This window comes from Chaetodon trifascialis, chromosome 3, assembly GCF_039877785.1.
Source record: "Chaetodon trifascialis isolate fChaTrf1 chromosome 3, fChaTrf1.hap1, whole genome shotgun sequence".
NCBI lineage: Eukaryota > Metazoa > Chordata > Actinopteri > Chaetodontiformes > Chaetodontidae > Chaetodon > Chaetodon trifascialis.
Window position 1 is genome coordinate 7948094 of NC_092058.1, and position 22526 is coordinate 7970619.

The 22526-nt window shown below is 43.6% G+C and overlaps 1 protein-coding gene across 2 annotated transcripts in view; it reads right to left on the bottom strand.

Annotated features, from left to right (window-relative positions):
- The window catches only part of nav1b (neuron navigator 1b), a 51260-nt gene that overhangs the window by 25651 nt on the left and 3083 nt on the right, over window positions 1-22526 (bottom strand). The window contains exons 3-5 of one of the 2 annotated variants that reach the window (XM_070958456.1): window positions 18339-19073; window positions 12536-12638; window positions 10783-11139 (exon numbers count right to left, since the gene is read on the bottom strand). In XM_070958456.1, coding sequence (XP_070814557.1) covers window positions 10783-11139; window positions 12536-12638; window positions 18339-19073 — 1195 coding nt within the window. The remainder of the gene's footprint in view (window positions 1-10782; window positions 11140-12535; window positions 12639-18338; window positions 19074-22526) is intronic. The other variant, XM_070958457.1, reaches the window with a different exon arrangement.

A 22526-nucleotide genomic window follows, 5' to 3' on the forward strand; every position in this document is an offset into this window, starting at 1 on the left:
GTAGGAAACGTTCCCAGTTTAGCCATAAGAACTGGGCAGATATTAAAGCACAGTGCTGCTATGAATGGAGCTTATTGTTTGTATGAACTTCAGAGTCACTAACAGCTCCCGTGTTAACAGCGATTGGTCCATCTCAAACTCAACAAATGCAAATCTTCGTGATTGGAATTAGTCTTTCTTCACAGTGAGTGAGTCACTGTTTAAACTGACCGATAATTGGACAAAGACTTAAAAAAAACCTCTCTGAGAGTCAGACTTTCTATAACATTAAAGAGATTATCAGCATGATGAACGTCCTTTAAAATAAAACATGCTCCGTGCTCATTCATTACCCTCTCGGGCCTGGCTGGAAAAACTCAGTCCAAGGTAAAGCCTGAATCACTGCGAGGGCGACCACAAACCCACATATGACACGAGGACCTCCAGCGGGGCATGAGTAGCCTTGGAAAACCTCCCTCCCCCTCTCATTAGCAGTGGAACAGTCTCACGGGCATGATCTCACCAGATCTGGGCTCTGTAAACTCATCCGGGAGGTAAAGGCTCTGTGGGCCGAGGAGAGTCCCACACACTGGACAGATGTGGACAGATGTGGACGGGGTGTGACAGAGGATTGTACCTGACCAAACCGCATGAACAGGAGATTCATGACAGAGCAGATAAAGCAAACCGAAGCGCTTTAGGATTGTCAAACGTTATTACCCCAAACGTAGGAACTTATTGACCCTCGTGATGTATTACAGTTTTGAGGCTCGCTCTGTTTTTCCACATCAGGCCACATTTTGTAATATAAACACAGAGTCAGCTTAAGCGGAATTTAAAATGACTGTGGTTTTACTTTTTGTCAAAATTAAACAACTGTTTGCTGTCGGTGTGTGCGTGTACCAGGCATGCAGGCATTCCCCAAAATATCTTTAACAGAATGAGATGCTGGTTGGATAAAAGATTGTTGTGTCTGCGTCTGCCGTCACTCTGATCATCATCTGAAAAAGATCTACGCCTCTCTGCCTGTTGCTCTTTCCTCACAGAAAAAAAAATCATAAACCTTTTCTGTTTGATTACCTGCTGGTTACTTTGTTTTCAAATCTCAAAGCAAAACCCCGGATGCTTGTTTCCTCGCCTGGAATGGTGATACAAATTGTTTACGGTACAAAAGAAGAAGTGCGTTTTTTCCACCTCCCCTGTTTATTTCAGCCGGGCCACACAGCTGCTAAACAAGCGCTCGTCTAAAAAGCCTTGGAGTCATGTTTGTGCTGCACGGGAACAGCTGCCCTGCACTGATAACCAAACGGCTTGTGTCAGAAACATCTCTGCATGTTTGCTTAGGTGGACAGTTGAGCATTAAGGCGGCCCGTCGGGTTATTTACAAACCGTTAAAACAGAGATTCAGCCCATCTGTGAGAGGTCAGAGCACCACGGCGACCTTCGCTCGTTTCACTGAGGTTACCGGACGAGTAACCGTTTCCACGATCTGACCTTTACCGCGGTGGCGTTTGATCTATCAGCCCCGTCTGCCTCCGGCGCTGTGAACCATGCTGCAAACGTGTGAGTCTAGAAATTTATTTTAAGCTATATTGGAGGGAATGAATGGCAGAGGAATGAAATCTCAAGCTCTCTAAAGGCCCATCTTGATGTATTTTAAACATTTAGTGCAAATTGGCAGCTACTTGGTAGGAAATTGAATTACAGCTGAAACATGACTGGAAAATCAGCATTTTCGACAATAAGCGGTGAACCAGGGTGAAAAACTTTGAAAGTGACAAATACATGATGCATGGTCATGTGTATGGTATGTGGCCAGGTGGACAATGACAGCCTGGATGCTCATTTGACTCTATCTAACAGTCTCCGCTCCTCTGGGAAGGCTTTCCACAAGATTTTGGAACATGGCTGCAGGAATTGCTCCCATTCATCCACAAGAGCATTTAACGAGGCTGAGCACTGACGATGGATGATAAGGCCTGGCTCTTTCCAACCTTGTTGTTCCAGTTCGTCCTGAGGGTCTTGGATGAGATCGAGGTAAGGGATCTGTGCATTCCAGTGAAGTCTTCCACACTAAACTTGGAGAGTCATTTCTTCATGGTCTTTGCTTTGTGCACAGGGGTACCGCCATGTTGGAAAATGAAAAAGCCTTTCCAAAACTCTCATTAGAGACTGCATTGTCTGAATTGTATCGTTATGATTAATTGGAAATATGGGGCCTCACCAAAAGCCAAAAAACAGTCCAATAGCCCATAAGTATAGCATGTATAATCAACCACAAAACATACATTAATCATTATTATCCATGCATTCAGAATACAAATACAAAATGAAATTAAACATTACAGTAAACCTGGATGAATGTGAACTGCAGCTCCACAGATGGTGTCATGACATTAGATTTCCAGCAGGAGGCACAATGCGTCAAAGCTGTGCCTCCCGTGGCTACAGTTAAGTGTACCATACTCTCTGAATGTATCAAAAGGAAGCAGCACTTGGCATTTTGAAGGAAAAAAAAAAGGCCTTCACTGGATTTTCAGCCCTTTGATGCAGAGAAAGAGCAGACGTTCCTCCGCTCTGTGCTTCCAGTTCAATGGTACAATGTGGGAAATTACTTCAGAAAGACACAATCACAGGAAAACAGTGATTTATGTCTGTTTAAGTAACATTCATTCATTCAAAAAAAAAGGACCATCGATGAAAAAGCCAGCTGAGCTTTGCTTCAGCACATCTCTGATCTTCCCGGTGCTTAATTTTGATCTGTATTGAGCTTGACCATAGCTAAGCAAATAGGATTGGACTGCTTTCATCACAGAGCAGCGGCGCTGTACATCAGTGTAGTAAATGGGTCTGAGATGCATCAGTGGCTGCGTCTGCAGCCGGCCGCCTCATCTCCGCAGAGCCCCAGAAAATGGACTCGTCGTCTGATTATTGGACTGGAAAATGAATGTACAGTCTCCATCGACCTCAGACAGGAAACTTCCCTCTACAGATGTAGCCACAATACAGCTGATACACACTTCATCCTGAGACCCACAGTCTCATGCGGTGCCACATTTACAGCGGCCTGTCTGGAATGCTCTTCTGTTTGGGTGTTATGAAGCTGCTTTGTTACTGGCAGTGTAAGAGGCATTTGTTTTGTTATGATTTCTGTCCGTTCTGTCGGTCTATTTGTCTGTTTTTCAGCAGGATTATGGAAAAACTACTGCGCCAATTTTCATGAAACTTGGTGGAAGGGTGTAGAGTGGGCCAAGGAAGAACCCATTAAACCAAATCATGAGGCAGATACACAAATTCTTCTTAACTTCTGTTAACACTGCGAGGGGGCATTTGGCTATGGCGGACTAAATGCCATATATCTTAAAATCCAGCAGATGGTAGTAAAGTTAACAGTGACAAAACAAAGCAAATTGTACAAATATGATGACTCACAAACCACATTCACTGGCACCAGAAATCCTGTGGGGTAGCCAGCACATGTAGTTGCTCAAGCTTCATACAGAAAGCAGTTGTTACGGAGCTCTCGGCGATGGTGGTTTCATGGGAGAACCAGTACAACTCTACAACAAGACAAACTCATATCAGCTTGATGGATTTGGCACTTTCACACTTTGAACTGACTCCGCTTGCTGTCTGTCTGAGTAATGCACATTCAGTATCAACAAACCCAGCTGAAGCTGAGCCACATCAAACATAAAGCAGTGTATTAACTACTAATCTGGCCCAACCAGACTTCATTAGCCATACTTTAAGCAGATAATCTGACATTTTTGCACCAACTTCAAACAAACACAGGGATGAATGGGTGGTGATGGATTAACTGGTACCATGTGATTCACATGTATTATCTTATTCTTTTAAATGTGAAAACAGTATCATATTTTCCACCTGGGGCTGAGTATTATCCACTGCTGGAATCCAAACTGCACACCCGGACGACCACACGCAGACATGATACAGGGATGATTCATACTCCCTGGGGTGCTGCTGTAATGGCCTGTTACACACGTGGCTGAAGATGCTGGTGAAGGTGGAGGCGGGTTTGGTGTAGGGGGGGGCCTTCTAGATCCAGTATTTTACTGACCCTTGTTGGAGAATGGAAGCTGCATATTGACCCCAGATGTGTTTGAGCTGCTGACAGCGGGAGCCTGTGGGCACTGTATGTGCGGGTAACAGTAACACAGCAGGGTCTAATGGTGAGTGCGCTTTATTGCTGCTATTCCTTCACCCGTTTCAAAACATATGCAAATAACAAATGAACTCAACCTGAAAAAAAGCATTTCAAAGTCATTAGTGGATGACGTCATGTGTCCATGAGCGTGTGCGTGGAGCTTTCAGAGGCAAGAAAACAACATCCCTTCTTACAGAGCCATAGCCCATAAAGGACTGACCCAAGCAGTGACCTCACTAAACTGTAATCCCAGCAGCGCCTGCAGAGAACCGGCGCAGAGATGCCAAAGCCCAAATTTTTTTTACAGATGGGTTTAAGTGGGTCAGAAAACGTGTGAGGCCTCAGTAGTTAGGGAAGCACTCAGTGACTATAGAAAGGTTCGACCGGGGCAGGAAAGGGAAATTGAGTGCAGACTGCCGGGAGCACAGATCCAGGATCAGATGACTGCAGCGCGTTACAGAATGCATTTGTCGATGCACATAGTTTCCATGAGTGAGGCTGTAAAGTATTCCAATATTTAGAAAACTACCAACACATGCTTTCATACTGAACACACCGAGCTCTGGAAGATCCACTGGGCAAAGCTTTATTATGGTTACCATGGAAACGACATTGCCAGAGGAGCCAACTAAGCCAAGGGCTTATCTATGATATACAGTAATGTAGGCAACGAGAGATTTGATGTGCATTCAGTGCTTGCGAGGCGTAAAAATATATGTCATGTTTGCTTGTAACGTGCAATTGTGTGGTTTGAATTAAATGTGTTTGTTCTCTTTGGGTCAGTAATACAGGATATCAGATTTCTGGGAAAATTGCTGGAATTAAATAATTTTCCACTACCAGTGCTACTGGGAATCCTGGAAATACAAGGCTGCCAATGGAAATATAAACAATAGCTCGATAATAGCTTCAGAGGCATACAGCTTTCCCCCACAGTGCCAAAGAGAGAATGAGCTAAGTTAGCATGCCTTCCTCACACCAGTCTTTCTGTCTTCCTCACTCCAGTGTCTCTCTCTGTCAATCTATCTGCATCACAAGTTATCATGTTTTACAAACTGTTAGATGTGTACATTTATTTTACAAGCAAAGAAATGTAAAATGATCCTACTTTCAAAGGGAATTTGGCATAGCGGCCGACAGAACAAGCCAAATCCCATTCAAAAATATGCTAACTGCTTCAGGGCACGTAAACACACATCTTATCAGATCACATCATTTAGCATCCATGTAAACATCTGAGGTGGGATCTCTAATCTGTAGCTTTCAGTCGGGTTGAGGAAATATCGTCCATGTGAGCGCAGCTTTCATCGCTCTGTCTCTAATTTTCTCTTCCTGCGTTTCCCTCCATCTCACACACCAAACCAGCGGTTTGCAGTGCGCACATGCACATCCTCCACACATACATCCGTCAGCAGCTATCACACTGACACACAAGGCAGCCCATCAGTGGGTCAGTGGAAGACGGTTGCCATGGCAGCACATCCCGAGCCATGTTGCCGCATGATCAGAGGTGTGATGCGGCTGAACCAGCCCCCCTTTCTCTGCTCTGCACTGCTGCTTGTATGCTGCCATATAGAACCACAAAATGGTACAGTCCACATCCCCAGACGTCCACATACTCGCCCCAAACCCTCTGTTACCTTGTAGAGTACAAGACAAGCAATTCTGCTTCACCTGTGCCAGGTCTTTGTGCACAATACGTAATCTATATGCATCACATGTGATCTGTATGCATCATGTGTGAGGCTGTGAACAGCATACGGTGCCGTCATGAAATCTAATAAATTTACCAGATGAATAACACATTTACTCTAATAGAATGAAACAAAAGTCGAATTCATCTGCACTGAACTGTAAAACAGATGTGTCTCCAAAAAATACAATATATATTTAGTTGAAATACAGACATAATGTAATTGTATATCATATAACTGGGTAGATGGTTAGATATGCAAGTCCAGCTCTTTTGCGCAGTATTGACAGATGTGATGCATTATCAGGAGTAGCTGAATAGCCGAAATGTCCCTCTGCATGTCATGACATTAAAGGTGCTTGAATCAATGTCTTTTATGAACAATAGACAAAAAGATGACGTGTCATGTGAGAGGGGTCGCTCAAAATGAGAAACTCTCCGAGAATCATCACCCGACTCTGCACTTCTCAGCGTTTCACCGTGTTTCACTTAATTGTTTTGTTATTACGCCCACACAACTTCGCTGTTTTAGCCCAGCAGCTAAAAAAGCTCTGATAAACCCACCGTTCATTAACTACCCGGCAACAAACTGCAGACAGACAACGTCAGGACAAGCTGGTGAACACAGCATTTAGCAGATAACTGAGTCAGATATTTCCCTCAGGAGTTAGCAGAGACCAAAACATCCATCATGTAACTAGAAACATGACTCCAGATGAACGCCCTGTATCTGCAGGATGTGTAAACCTGTGACTGGTTGCGAACACGTTCACCATATCGACCTTGCCAAGCGATAACACGGTGTGTTAATGTGCTTTCAGCTTGTTGTGCTGCCCCCAAGTGGTCAAAAAGGTGTCACAGCCGCAGCAGGTGAAAGCTTGGTTTCTGCACTGACCGCCATTGTCAACAAAGCTATGATAAGACAAGACAAATCTAACAATTTTGAAAATTGGCCAAACCGAACCACCAACCGATTGGGCTTCATAGAAAGATGACGTGATGGATTATTCGGTTGTGTTCTTACATGTATCACAAGTTTTACTTCCAGCGTTTCAGGTTTTAAGAAGGGCGATGAAAGAAGCAAAAACATGTTGTGGAAGAAAAGCTAGCCCAAGGCGTGACCTCAGCTTCCTATGAGGCACTGCAGTCATCAATAGCTCTTTATTGCAGCTAAGTGCCTTTTGCTGCTTCTCTCCTCAATCAGCCAAAGACTCTGGAGCCAAAGCAAATGCTGAAAGATATTTGCTTTTTTTTCTCATTCAGATCTTCCATATTTAAGGTTTTCAAGCACTTAACCTGCCAAGATAATGCATAAATCTGTCAGATACAATAACCATGTTCAGGCAGATGGGCCTCCTGTCAAATTCACATGTTCTGTTACAGACATTAAGCATCACATTCATCCCATCAACTAAATGACGTTATGGAAAAAACAAGTAATTTTCCTGGTGAACATCTGTATTAGACATGAAATGCTAACCTGTGCTTACATACACTGCAGCTGAGTGCCTGCAAAACATCAACCATAATTGACTGAACACCACTAAAATGACAGTGGATGCCGAACGGCCAGCATTATTTATATACCAGATATGGAAAAACCAACCATACACCAGCAAAATAATGTGATTACTGCTCTACTCGTAAACCAGCCTTTTAAATATGGCTTGCAAAAGCATGATATCATAAGAGTGACGGTTAGACTCTGCCAATATGGTGTGAAGAACGCGACCACAGGAAACAGTTATGATGCTTGACGTGGTCAGAAGTGGCCAGAGCTAAATCAGAAGCCATCTCAACACTCCTGAGACGTGAAACACAGTCACTCGACTCACTGAGGAAGTGGTTCTCAAGTCTCATAAAACTAAGTGAAATGAGCGAAAACTCCTGTTACATTAAATGTAAGCAGACTTTTCAAGCAGACGCAGTGTCTGCTGAGGGCAAGATGGGACATTACGTGTAATTCTAATATTATACTGCATAATTATGGCAATTTCAGTTGTAACTAAAAGTAAACTGTTCTGTGTTATTTCCACATCTGAGAATAGTTTGAGGATGTGTACTGACTGACCATGAAAATAGCAACCACTGTACTTAATGCAATCTAAAACAACTGTCCTTCAGTAATAAAAACCTCTTTTATGAAACTTTTCTGCATTAGAGCGTCAGAAGCAGTGGTGAATGTGATGTTTGAGACTTCACTTTGTAGTGTTGTTGTTCTGGATCAAGAATTAACACAAAAACTGCTGAAGAAGCGCTTCCAAAAATGTCATGCATTAATCATGTGTAAGGGTTTGCTTGTTGGCACACCAAAAACCATGCTGAGTCTGTTTTAGCTCATTGTTTGTGATCTGCAGGAGCCGCTCTAATCAACATGATTTCCAGCTGCAGCCGGCCGTCATCAGTAAACAAGCTCTTAGAAACCACCTACCTTGCATCAAACTGCAGACAAAGTTAGAGACTAGTTGGTGAAGAACGTTGAATGAAATGCAGATAAAGACCCAATATGAATGAATATCTTTGTCCGTCAACTGGGACAAAAAAAAGAATGGAGCCCATGAGGAGATTTGGGATGTATGTGGTATCAGGTTATTGATGAGGCAGACATAAAGGAGCAGTGATTACTGTCAGTGTGTACACATTTAGCCTTAGAGAGCCAGTGCTGTCTGGGGCGGGTTAATCAATATCCATTAAACATCGAGCAATGTACTGCACTGACAAACAACACGCACTGTGTCTTATTATTTCAGTAGCTAAATGTCTTTTTCCAGATTGTTTTAAGTATTATACATTAGTCCTGTGCATCATACAACCATCATATACTGAAAACTACAGCTTGGTTATTGGTTGGTCTCTCTCTACTGCTCACATTTAGCGAACTGTATTGGGGCAAATTTCAGATGAAGACGTATGAAAATGTAAAACTGGGGCTTGAGTGGAAGGGAGCAGAAATTGCACCTCTCCATACAGTCGATTACCAGCTGGTTTCCATGGTTACGCAGGAGGAGCTTGATCTATTTTCAAGGGCTGGTAGCTAATGGCTCTCCATGAGCTGAACTGTGAGTGTGTGACAAGGGGTGTACAGTGGAAATGCAAATGTATGTGTGAGAGGATACTGTAAGACGAAAATTAGAGCGTGTGCCGCCGCGCCCGCTTCAAAAACTGGATTAGCTAGTTATCTGCACCAAAGGTTGTTGGGATATTTATGAGATGGGTTTAATTCTTGATACAGAGAAGAGCAGCGTTACAGTATTCCTGCAAGAGAATCAAGGATACTTTCCACTGAAGCAATGCAAAGCACAGACGAGCAAAGCATATAAATCAGTGGGGTTTCCACAGTGTTGGATCTTCCAAGTATAAGCATGCAACCTGCTCAAGGTCAGAGAGAAAATAGCACCAAACATTTCCATATCCTGGTGTGTCTTTGCAGGCACAATAGGCTATTATTACTCACGATAACACCCTGGAAAAGACATCGCATGCATTCATACCCACAACCATAATCCTCTTGGTGTAACTAGTAATAATCTACTTTAGGGGCCAGTTGTACTCATCAGGAGGTCTCACAGTCACCTTGAAAGCATGTTTAGGGGCTGCTGACATTGGTGGCCTAACATTGAGCATGATGAGGCATTTTTTAAAAAAAGGGTTACATAAATTAATTAGCATCTTTAGTGCCTGTGGTGTTGCAAAGCAGAGCCCCCGCGCTCACCTCTCGCATGAATTTGAGGCAGCACAGCAGAGCGGACGCAGCGAGGGACAGGACAAAATACAGGGCAGATTTAAATGGATTTCGAGTACATGGATGTTACTGTGAGGAATATGACCTAATCCCTGTTTAATCCTAACCTTATCAGGGTTCTGTTGTATGAACCTCCCAACAAAATGAAACCTTTAACCGTGATGCTAGTTGTCCATTTTTATCTAATACAATGCTTCTTTTTTAAAATAGCCTCTTCTATCCGTCTTATATTCCGCTCTGTTTGAACTCAAACTTTTACTAAACTTAAACCGACCCACTTCCATTTCACACTTTTTCCTCTTTGCTCTAATTTGTACTAAATGTGTCTCATCTCTTTCCGTCTCCTTAGTGTACTCTGTAGTAGGAACGTGACCTGGCTAGCAGGGCCTGGTGAGCGCTCCAGAGGCTGAGCTTAAATCCCGCTGCATGTGCAACAGCAGATAAAGCTGCTAAACCACACAAGAGAACTGTCCTGGATTCTTTCTCTCCCTCTCTGTGGCTCTCGCTGTCAGATGTCAATTTGGAAGAGGGAATTAGATGAAGGCACACAGAGGACCAAGGGAGAGGTGAAGGTGAAGAAGAAGGCGGTGAGGCAGAAGAAGTGTGTGAAGAGGAAGACAAAGAAGCCGTCTTTAGAGAAAGCGTGGTCACATGGGTGATCTGAACTGGTTGTCGCTTCTGTATCTGTTGAGTTTACTCCAATCAGAGGCGAGGGAGCATTTATTATGTGACTGATTTAACACCTGATGAGTTTTCGAATTCTCTCCTCAGTGGAAAACGTCTGAAAGTATTCTCTCACAGTCAGCAGCCTCTGACAATGTCATGGGCACTTTGAGAAATCCTTGAAAAGCACAAAAAAAAGTATCTGCAGAGACTGCTGATGAAAGCTCTTTGATAACAGTAAGCCCTCCAAATGCAAAACATCAGACACCAGCACAAAGCAGAAATCCATGATGTCGGCATGAAAAGTTTCCTTTGCCAAAGTTTTTGCACCACAGTTGAATATTAACATGCATCCAGTCTACGTTCCCTCATTAAACATTGAAATGCAGCAACGTCCAGCAGCTACGGCTCGAGGCCTGTGAGTAAAACCTAAGTTGACAACAACTCTTAACTGACCTTTTCAAAGTCAGAGGGCAAACCAGCATGAAAAAAAACATAATTTTCTAACCCACGCTTATCTTCAGATACTCTTACCCGTTTGCTAGGTTGTCGTCATCATCCGGCAGGCTCTTTCCCAGAAGGTCACTGTCGCTCAGGTAACCGGACTTGAGGTCGGCGTCATCCACGTCCAACCCTTCGATGAGCTCAATGCGAGACGTGCTGCTGAGGCGGCTGGAGCAGCGGGCTGGCATAGTGTGGGCCGTATACTGGGAGGCGCTCTTACCCCCCTGATATCCTCCACCTGTGGAGGACGGGGCGTCGCCAGCTTGCAGTCGAGGGCTGGACTGGCCGTGGCGCCAGGAGAGGGGTGATGAGCGGTTGGACAGGCTGGATATGCTGCGAGCGTTGGTCTCATCACTGTCATAGCCCACGTTACTGCTGTCCAGACAGCTGAAGAGACACACGGGGAAGGGTCAGTGTGCGTTACGGTTATATACTCGAGGCATTTATCTGACACAATATCAGCATATGAACAGCAGTGCAAAGACTGAGACCAGAGCGCCCAACCAGACATTTTTCTTTCTTTGTCTGATGTCCTTCAAAGCAAACCACAGTGGCCTTGAGTCGCTGTTGACCCAGATACAGCAGTTGTGTCGTATCATCTTCAGGGACTAAAGCTAGAATTGTGGCCTCTCAGAATCCAAGACAAAGACGAGGGTGACCTGATATCTCTGTGATAACGTAGCATGCGGGATTTATCTCTCTGGCGGTCTCTCAGAGCAGTATGTTCACGTACACAGAGGAATTTACTTTGCATGACCACACTCAACAAATCCTCTCTTTCCATTACTTTCTGTGAGTATTTCCAAGTGTTTCTACTCACTCCTCTATGTGGGTCGGGGTTAGAAATGCCCTCCAAATGGCTCGGAGCATCTTCTGCGTCTGCCAGTTGCATAACTAGATGTACCAACTCAGCCAAATAAATATTGCAATGGCTACGACCAACAGAGTATTTTTATCCATTGTTGATGGATAATTTATCAATATGGAGACCAACTGCTGCCACTCCAGTACTGAAATTGGCTTCCTTACTTTAGTCAATAAGTGACATAGTAGCTTGTTTAAAAAGGCATCTTAATGATTATCAGATAATGTCCATCAAGACAAGACATCTTCTCAAGCACCCATTAACGAGGTCTAGCCTGAGAAATTAAGGTAAATTTTAGTTTTACTGGCTTTGTATCAATGATTTTGGCTTGGGAAAGTTATGTAGGTCTTCAGCTTTGGCTTGCTAAAAAGTCTTCACCAGCTAATCAGTAAGTCAGTCAACCATTTGTTGGGCATCTGAGAATTGATTTATCAGTGTTATGATAATTATCATTAACACACTGTTAATGTGGGGGTGTAAAATCAAAATTAGGAACTAAAAGATCCCTTGAAAAGCTTTATTAAACTTAAGAATTAGTTTGTTGCAACAAATGAATGCCTGAGCTTTGTGCCTACGAGAGCTAAACAGAGATTCCTAGAATGAAGTCATGATCATGAAACAGAGAGGGGCTATTTAAGAAGGATGGAAGCCAGATGTGAACCAGGTGGCAACTCTCCAAGGGGCTGCAGCACAACTGTTTACACTGGATTGCGTTATGTATTGATCCAACAAACTATCTGTTGCTTGTTCACATGAGAGTGGTTCTTTTCAGTCTGAACTGAGGACAGAATTTGGCTCAGCGTTTTAGGATTCCATGAACAAAATGTACACTGCACATTGGTTCATATGTACACTGGTGTAGGAGACACCATTATGAAACAATGCAGAAATCCTAAAATGCAGATATGGTGCACTTACCTATGGCTAAGCTGCGAGCCCCGCAGACTCGACATTGTATCCTCCAAATTCTGGCGAAGGTCAAGAACATTCTGCACGGTCCGCTTCCTCTGGGATTCAGGGTCTGTGGGTCAGTCATGCAGAACAAAAGGTTATAAAACATTTAGAGTGTCAAAGTAAAACTGGGATGCAAGCTGCAGTTTTATTGTGGTCTGGACTCGTGTTTTAAGAGAATCAATGCATGCACACACGCACACGTTCTCGCCTCCGCATGCACGCGTTCTCGCTCGCTTCATTTGTGTCTGGACTGATGTGACAGGTGTCCTCCTTGTAAACACAGAGCCGACGTATGTTCACATCATTAAGCAGACAAATTTCACTCCATGGGCCTCCCTCACCATGGTAACCCCCGCTCAACCCCCCCCCCTCTGCACTGACACGGTGCATACTGGAAATAAAATAGTGAAAGGTTGCCTGTAACTTAGATTGCCCACCAGGGGGATGTATTCTGACATTCATGCCACACCAGGATCTCTTTCAAGTCACTGAGTTTCTTTCCAGAGATTTTCCAGAGTTTTATTGAGCATCATCTCAGAGTCACTCAGTCGAGGTTGTCAGGCTAACAATGAGCTGAACGGCAGCCAGAAGGTTTTCCCTGGAGGTCAGCTTATTCGCACTCTGTTGCGTGCAGTGTAAAGCGTGCAGTCAGTGGGTGATGACCATGTTAAATCAATACTACAGCACAATTAGAAGTGTTGTTGTGTTCTCTCTAACAAATGAGAGAACCCTCCCCATCCCAAAAACACGAGGAGACAAGGTTTTCCACTGCAGTGTGGAGGCAAAAACCCCCAGGCGGAAAGAAATTAACATTCAATGCATTAAGGGGAATAGCTGGAGGACAGGCGAGGACGTCAGGGGAACACACTTCAAATAATATGCTGCTTTCATCAGGGGATGTAGAACTAATTCAACAGAGGATGTGAACTGCAAGCATCATGATCACACACAAACATTTACATGCGGTTCACACATTCAGAGGACATTTCCTGACGTCCTTTGGGCTAACCAACGTGAGGGATATGCTGTAGGGTCCAAATCTGCCATGAAGCCGAGGGCTTGTTCATCATAGAACTGTTGATACAATAACTGGTGTCAGTCGACCCAAATACATACAAACTATGGGCTCAGTGAAAAACCAATAAATAGTTTTCTAAAAATTTGTACCTCACAATCCAATATACTGTAGGTGTGTACTGTGTATGTACAATATTGTCAAGCACTCGTAAGTCTGTGCGAGTTAAACTAAATAGGAGATATTGAGTTAATCTTAAATATGATCTTGATGGACTCAGGTATCATTAACCTTTTTTTAAGAAGAAATTCTACAGTACACTTTGATTTAATATAGTTAAAACCCTGAGACAAGTTTTCTAAGACTTGACAGTGGAAGTCCAAGGCTGTGGGCAAAACCTTGTTCACTGTATAATAAACAGTTTTTGGTTTACTCTATAGTGAGCAGGATGTTGAGATTTGTAAACAAAATGATGAGGATTCAAATGTATGCTATTGTCACACAACTTAGTTTTCGCATTTTTTAAAACATGTTGTATTGGACCAGAAATTAAACATCAACTAAATGACTCAAATCAATGATTATATAATTATATTATAGCAAATAGGGAGTGACTTTGGACTTAGCCAATAGCATTTGGCTGTGATTCCTACAGCGTCATCCAAAGTATTTGCCAGCAACCTGTAAAGGACTATTCCTCACAAGGCAGTTGTCAAAGTGGTGAATATTGATTCTTATCAACATCCTTCCTTTGTTTGAGTTCTGTACCGTTAGTTTATAGACGAGGGTATGAGACGTTCACAGCACGACAAACATCTCATAAAATGTCACAGTTTAAAACATTTTACGCTCAGTACCAACAACGTATCTCCAAATGCACATAAGTTGCATATATAAACATGAATTCTAGGAGGCAGCGTTGCATCAGGCGGTCTTCATCCCTCCCAACCAGCGTGAACTTGGACGGGCACAAGCCTCTTGATGCCAAAGAGGTAATAAGTTTAGTTTATTTGGTATTATGAGAAGGGAAGCAGAGAATAACATGCACTCATTTCAAGGCTAACAGAATAAAGTCCAACACTTATTGCTATTGTGGTCCTTGTGAAGAATAGGCATGAGGGAGTCTCGGAATAAATCTTGGTCCCATCACATCTACAAACCCCACTAACCACACTGTAATTCTGGGATACTGCTAATTTACTTTGTGATGAATTCCAGGGAATATGGTCACACAGGAAACCTGGTTGCACATGTGAATCGCATCTGTTTTGAGTATATACTGTATGCATTATGCACTGTGCAGTGACTGACAGTCCTCTGGCACCCTGCATTGCAGTGATGTCTACAACAGAGAGAGGGAAAACTCGCACAGAATACTGAAGCAGATGTGAATGGGGAAAGACCTACAGTAGGAATGATACAACACAGGAAGTGCTCTGTGTCGAAGCAGCGCAGAGGCAGGTTGAAGTACGGCCAAATTCATTCAAAAGTATTGTTAAAGGACTTCAGCCGTTCACCGAACAAACACTACTAAATCATCATTAAAGGCTCTATGTGTTGCACCAGTTCAATGAGGCATTAGCATCATTTTCAGTCAAATTCCAAATACTGACAAGATCGCTGAGAGGACTGAGTCTTTATGAGCCTCCACAGTTCACTCTGAAGCCAGTTTCATTGAAGGTTACTTTTCTTCTACCTCAAATGGACTTAGAGCTTTTCAGAGTTTCTCACAATGGCCAACAGCCAGAAAAATTAAAAGAAACACTCTCACAGTGAGTTAGAAGTGGGCGATCACCTTCTTGAGAGCCGCATGGATTGTTCGTTGTGAATGGGTATCACTCAGTGGTTAGACTCATCCCTTTTCAAAATAACATGTAGAGATGAGATTCTCGGCCTACAAATCTATTGCTCCGATGAGATGAAACATTCAGTTATGTTGGCAGTGTTAGCATAAAATACCATATTCAAACAGCACACCATCAGATATGTCTTGCCTATGAGACCATTTTTTGCCTGTACTGTCCCTTAAGGACAACATTTTGTGACCCTTGCAGCCTGCATGGCTTGTAATAAGGCCCTCTGTGACCACTGCTTCACCCATATACCCATTCCACTGCCCCACTATGATCCCACATAGCTGTAGGCCAGGGCTACGTTTGAGATCTTGCATGACAGATCACATATAATTAGAACGAGATGAGGTTTGCTCATCCCCTTGCTGTCTAGAAGAGAGATTTTTCCAGGAGTATTGCTGTCTGCACTACTCTAATCTTCTGCTTCCTTCTGAATATACTGTATATCTGTCATCCTAATGACCTCAAATCTATTTATCGTTGCGCATTCATCATTTTGAAACTGACTTGAGGTTAGTCTATATTCATTTATTACACAGCAGACAGTGCGAGATTAACCACTCCGTGTGAAGAGGAGGAAAAGTTAAACAGAAGTTGCAATTATTTTGTAATATTAATAAAAAAAAACCAAATAAAGTAAAAAATTCAATTTGATCTGGAAAGAAGTTTTTTTTTTATTATTTTGTTGCACATTTGCAGCCTTGTCTTGATGAAGAAGTGCTCTGCAGTGTTCTCGCACTGGATGAGAGCCACGCTGCACAAACTTACATGGTGAGTTTAATAAATGAGCGCATTAACTAAGTTCATCATTCCTGATGTCATATTGGTAAACAAAGAGACCCTCTATGATCACAAGAAAAGCATCCTTTCAGCTTGCTTATAATGAGACATGCTGCAGAGGAGGCGCACAGCATTAAGCATTGAATGCATGACTAAAAAGATCTATTTACAGTAACAAGCATGTCCACTGTACATGTGCAGTAACAGTAGTTGGACACAGAGAAAAAAAGTTTTAGTGTAACACAAAAGAGTGTTCAGATAAGGCTGTTTTAATGAAAAGATATTTTTCTCTTCCTGATCAATCTAGATCAACAATCAGTGTTGCAGTAGTTTCTCCTCTCTGCATCACCACATTGTGTTTTCAGTTTGACAGTTATTTGATCTTTAATGGGCACAGAGCACTTGACTTGTGTCAAATACCTGCAATGGGATTAACATCTTAAATGATGATACATTATTCATTAAGATAATAAACTCCCTTTCTGAGAAATAATGACTTTGATCGATCTGGAAATGTCACGGAGGTCAGCGCGATACATTGAGGAGAAAGGACGCGTTAGCCCTACAGCAAATGTTATGCAATTAGGTTTATAAAGCAGACATGGGTGTGGTGCTGGATTCTGCAAAGCTTTTAGACATTTTTGGTTGTGGTTTCACAGTCAAACACACAACAACACCCAAAGATGCCTTGCTGCTCTCCATGATATCCTTGTTATTGTTTACAGCTCTTGGTTGATTTTCAGTGTGACGAACATGAGTGATAGATGTCCATGTGCTATAGACTAATGAGGCATGGATAACAGATTAAATCACCACAGATGTGTTCATTAAGATGCAACTGAGAACATGTTCTCCTGGCGGTATGGAGCAATGGAGGAACAAATAACTGAATAATACATTAAATTCCTGTTGATGACATGCTTGAACCAGATTTGTCAATGATAGGATTTTAGGAGAATGAATTAGTGCAATTAGTGTCAACGAATGAGAAACGTGCACTCTAACCTTCCAGTTCTTTGAATTAGAAACCAAAATGTAACCCTTTTATGCATGAAAACTGTCTTTGTAAAACATCCGAATAGTTACTTAAAGGATCAAAAGACTTGAGGTCTGAACAGTAGAATAACTAAATTGTATGATGTCAAATAACCAACCTTGCAGGAAAAAAGTTAATTTTGGGTTAAACTGTGATACCCTCTCCCATCATGTGACTAAAATAATTAGACCCTGCGCCTGCCATTAAACAAGTAGTATGCTTTGATACCCAAAGGAAAAACAGGCTGAAAAATGATGCATTCATTTGAATCATAATCAACACCACATGATCAATACACTTATTTTTCGCCAAGCCCTTTTCTATTGATAAACCTGACCTACACCTCCAGAGAGAAAGCCATTTTCTCTGCCATCCGCTATAGCACACAGGGTGTAAACCATCTGTCAATGCTCTACAGATGAATGGAGCAGGGAGTTGGCTAAATATGTGTCTGTGTGCCTAAAATTAATTCAACATGGCATGCTTTATTTCCCATGTCTCTTTTTGGAAGCCTACGTGGAGCAGCGGACGGACCCTCGAGTGCATCGGCACATGTTGTAGCAAACCAGAGCTTTAGGAAGGAGATCAGTCTGTTGGTAATAATCCCTAACCCCTCAGGCTTTTTTCATGCAATCAGCTGGCAATGCTATGATAGGAAACGAGCATATTTCACATCATCAATGGCACCAAGCCTCAGACACCTGCTTGACATGCTGGAGTAAGAACAATAGAGCATCACGATAGCTTTGGTATTCTACTAACCATTCAGCTTTATGTAAAAATGACAAACTGATGCAGCATTCGATGAAACAATAAGGAGAGGAGCATGCTTTGCAAGCACAAGGATGCCTCTTTTTTTTCCCCCCACCATCGTCAGCGGCTGAAATCCATTCAGGGGAAATGTGGGTCTGCAGCAGCAAGCAGGTGCCGTGTGGTGGTTGTATCAAAGGGGGCGTGCTGCCGACTTTGAGAAGCACTGGGAAATCGTACAAGCGGGGCGTTTGGTTTGTAGCACATGGCAGACACACGTACTACAGGGGCCCTGGGATGGAAGAGGTATCAAGACTGCTCTGCTGTACTCACCTAACATCTGACTGAAGAGCAGCTGCTCCAGGTCACCCAGCACTGTCACCACCAGTTCTGGGTCCACCTTCAGGAAGGGCTTGTCTCCCCCTTCCTCCCCTTGGCCTTTGGAACCGGACTCCCCTCCAGCCCCAGCTCCCTGCTTCTTAGCGTTGGCCTTGGCCTTGCTGGAGAGGATCTCGTCATCTGATTTGCCATCCTCAGGTGCCTTGCTCAGGGGCTTCACCTCAGCGTAAGGACCACGAGGAATGCGACTCTGCTTGCTCAGAGCAGAAGGAGCAGCCAGAGGGCTGAAGGGCTTGGGTTTGCCCTGGAATAGCGAGTGTTCGGATTTGGATAGATTTCGAGAGAGAGGGGCACCCCCTCCGGCACTGCTGCCACCCCCCACCGTCTTTGGCTTGCCCGTCTTGGTCTGCCCTGCTCCAGGCTTGGCCATGTCATCACACCACTTGGGCTCATAGAGGTGCAACTTCTTCTCAGCATCAGTGAGCACAGCCAGGTTTGTCATAGACCTCTGCTTGCGGAGATTGGAGGGTACTGGTAGCCTGCCATCAGAGCTCCCCGGTCGGTAAACCTTCAGTTCACCCCGCTGTGTGCTCTGGGGCACTCCTGACTTGGCCCTTTTAGCTGCCATACCAACTCCTTTGCCATCTGCTTGGCCGTATGCCTTTGTGCTATCAGTCCTTTCCATCTTCAGATCTCCTCTGCCTTTCACACTATTTCCAAGCATGCCTCCTACATGAGACCATATAGAAAAGCATCAGCAGGGGAGAAAAAAGGCTTCCTTATCAAACCCTTTTCCTTGTGCAAAAACATTCATAAAAATGCTTCCTGTAAGGCAATCCTGCAGCCTTCTTTCTTCCTCCTGCCTCCTTCTCTCCCTCTTTCGTCCTGACAGGCTGCTGCAGCTGCAGCTGTTGCAGTGCTGCCCAGGCACTCCCTTTCTCTTCTTCCCTCCCGTCCTCCTTTCCTCCGTTTTTTCCACACTCCTCCCTTCAGCACACCCTCCTGCCGCCGAACCGCGCAGCAGCGGAATGACAGCGGCGGCAGACGCAACAACGCTCCCTCCTCCCCCTCCTTTCTGCTGCCTCTCCCTCGCCTCCGTCCTCCCTCCCATCCTCCCTCCTCCTCCTCTCTTTTTCCCTACATTTAAAGATGCTTTGCGGTGTCTCAGCAGAATATGTGAAATGCAAGAAAGCGATGAGGAGTGATCATGTGTGGCTTTTAAAATCAGGCACCGTTCTCCACTAAGGCACCATGTTTTCCCACCATCTCCTCTGATTCCTTTGTTCTCCCCCTCCCCCTCCCTCACCTCCAGTGTCGCCTGTTCAATACACTCAACATGATGCATGATTTGTTATGTTAGTGGAAGTGTTGTTAATGAGAGTGCATACACATTTAGATATATAATTAGAGACCATAGCATAAATCATTATCACAGTCAAAAAAAATCCCTGACAATGCAACAACTGGAGCATCCAGATTATCTCTTGATCCTGTCTGAGCTTCCTTAGGATATCAATTCCAGATTTACAGATGGATAAAACACATGCTAAAATTCAGCAGTGAGGTTGTCCTGCTGTAAATGGACAACTGCATTCATGTCAAAAATCATATCAAGCATTACATCAACAATGACTTAAATGTTAAAGGCTCATGTAAAACATGTGATGTTAATGAAAATAACTAAAAAAATGACTTTTTGTCCACTGCTGCAAAGAGAAAATTTGGCTTTAAATCCAAAAAGTGTATCGGCCAAATGGGTGACTTCACTTGAGCTGACTGAACGAGCGACAAGATGTGCCAGCCTAAGCTCGTAACACACCCAAAACCACACTTTGGAAATCTTCAAGTCAGCGTAAGACACATGTATACACACACTCATACACACACACGTGATTGGGTTAAATTGAAAATCCAGCCACATTGTTTTGAGGCAGGGGGGTTTTTTGCTAACATATGAGCATAATCATCTTTTTAAGATATTCCACACCGCCGTCTCTCAGGAGGATTGAGGAGGCTCCGCAGCGCTCTCATGCAGCGCTGCTCCATGGAAACCACCCTCTCTCACTGCCTGCATGTCATCAGCACCAGACCTCGCTGCAGCGCACAAACACAGCTGCCAAAGAAACATTCACCTTTTCCATAAACTATTACACAGCCATCGTGACATTATCATCAAATAAAATTTCGTCTTTAAAGAATGCAAATGCAGTGCTAGTGAGCAGATTTCTTTGGTGAATGACTGAGTCGATGGTTGCTCTTTTCCTTAACACAGCATGACTGAAAACAAGCATGCTAGATGGTGCACATCCACTGGATATGAGTGACCTGTTAACTACAATGCCCACAACGGGTTCGCAGCACACTCCACTGCTTTTTTTATTTGGGTTTCACAGCACCTGCGGCGCCTCATGGACCAGTGAGGTTGTCTGATCTGGCAATTAGTTTCTGGGAACAATGTCACATCTTGTTCCTCCTCATCACGAGTTCTAGGGCTCCCCTGCTGACTCCAGATCACTGACGGAGACCTTTACTCCTTCTATGATGCAGTGAATAGCTTATTTGTCTTGGAGAGTGAGCATTTTGTAATGAATCATGGGATAACAAATTACGACATGCCAAATTTACTGCGAGCCTTCGATGGTTTCAAGTGTGCATTACGTTTGCATCACACAGAAATAAGCAAACGCCTCTGATTCTGGGGTTTAGTGACGGTAATGTCAGTTGGTTGATCAGTCCACCACTTTGGTTTCATCTAAATACGTCAACAAAGTTAGATAGATGGAAATTTTGCACAGATATTCAAAGGCTAAATTTGGTGTTACTTTTGTTTTCTATTGAAATGTCAGCACACATATTTATTGTCTCCAGAGCACAACTGCTGATGACTTCAGTGATCCCCTGACTTCTCCTCTTGCACCGCCAGCGGGTTGGCATTTGTGCTAATGAGTGAAACGTCTCAACAACTATTGGAGGGATTGAAAAAAAAAAAAAAGTAGGGTTCAATCTGTACATTTAAATGCAGAAACTTTCAATCGTCACCACTTCTCAGGAGAGAGCAGGGTGGAGCTGCATCTTTCATTTGGTTTCTTTCACATCTGGGTCTGATTCTCTCTCTCCAACTGGCCATCTGAGTAATCGTGTATGTGTGTGTGTGTGTGTGTGTGTGTGTGTGTGTGTGTGTGTGTGTGTGTGTGTGTGTGTACGGTATGACAGGACAGTTACACAGCTGTCGATTCCCTGGACAGCACATGTAATCATTTTGGGGCTGCTCAGCTGTTATAATGCAATGGATTCAAGAATGTCTGGGAGACTTCCACATGTGCTCAAAGGGGAAAACCCACAGATAACATCAGTGAAAAAGTGCACATGTAGGTTGAAACATGGTGTTAAGGGAACACATCGAGATTGTTTGTGCATGATGTTGAAGTCATGTGGTAATTGCTCAAGCTCATAAACAGAGATCTATCAGAATCATTGTGTTTGCAGGAATGTGAGCAGCCTGAGGGATGAAGACTGACCTGGAAAGTTATGAGCGTTTTCTCACCAAAATTCCCTTCATGTGCTGAGCTATAGTCCATTCATAATGAAGTCAAGCTGCTGGAAACGATAGCAAAAGGCAAAAACCATCTTGTCTGAGTGATTAATTTTCTGTGCAGTATGAATCCTGGAGCAGAGTCTCCCTAGTCTGAAACTTTAGTCATTTTAAAGCAAGATTTCTCACCAGAGATCCGAACTGAGCTTTAGTTTCTGCAGATGTTTCTACCGACTTTAAAACAACCCTATTTTTCATGTTCCAGATAACTTGTACTTGAAGCTGGATGACAGCTTACAAAGACACATCTCTCTGCTCTATGGTCAAAAAAACAGAATTTAAGCGTCCCTCAGGTCTGTCCAGCAGGGACAGGAGGAACTCCCAGACAGGAGGTGAAAGCCGATCCTCCCATCAAACCACTCAATCTCTCTGTCCTGCATCTGTCCACCCTCAGCTGAGGACCACTCAGTCTCTGGTCTTGTGTCTCCCAGAGGAGGCTGGCTGGCGGCTCTCGCCCCTCAAAGTCATTAAGATAATTAAGAAGACAGTTAGGGGGCTTGATAATAGCCCAGTGCAATTACATTTGCATGTTGGCTGATCAGGAGAGACAAATACATCGGACATGTTAGCTAAAACGACTTGTTGTTAAG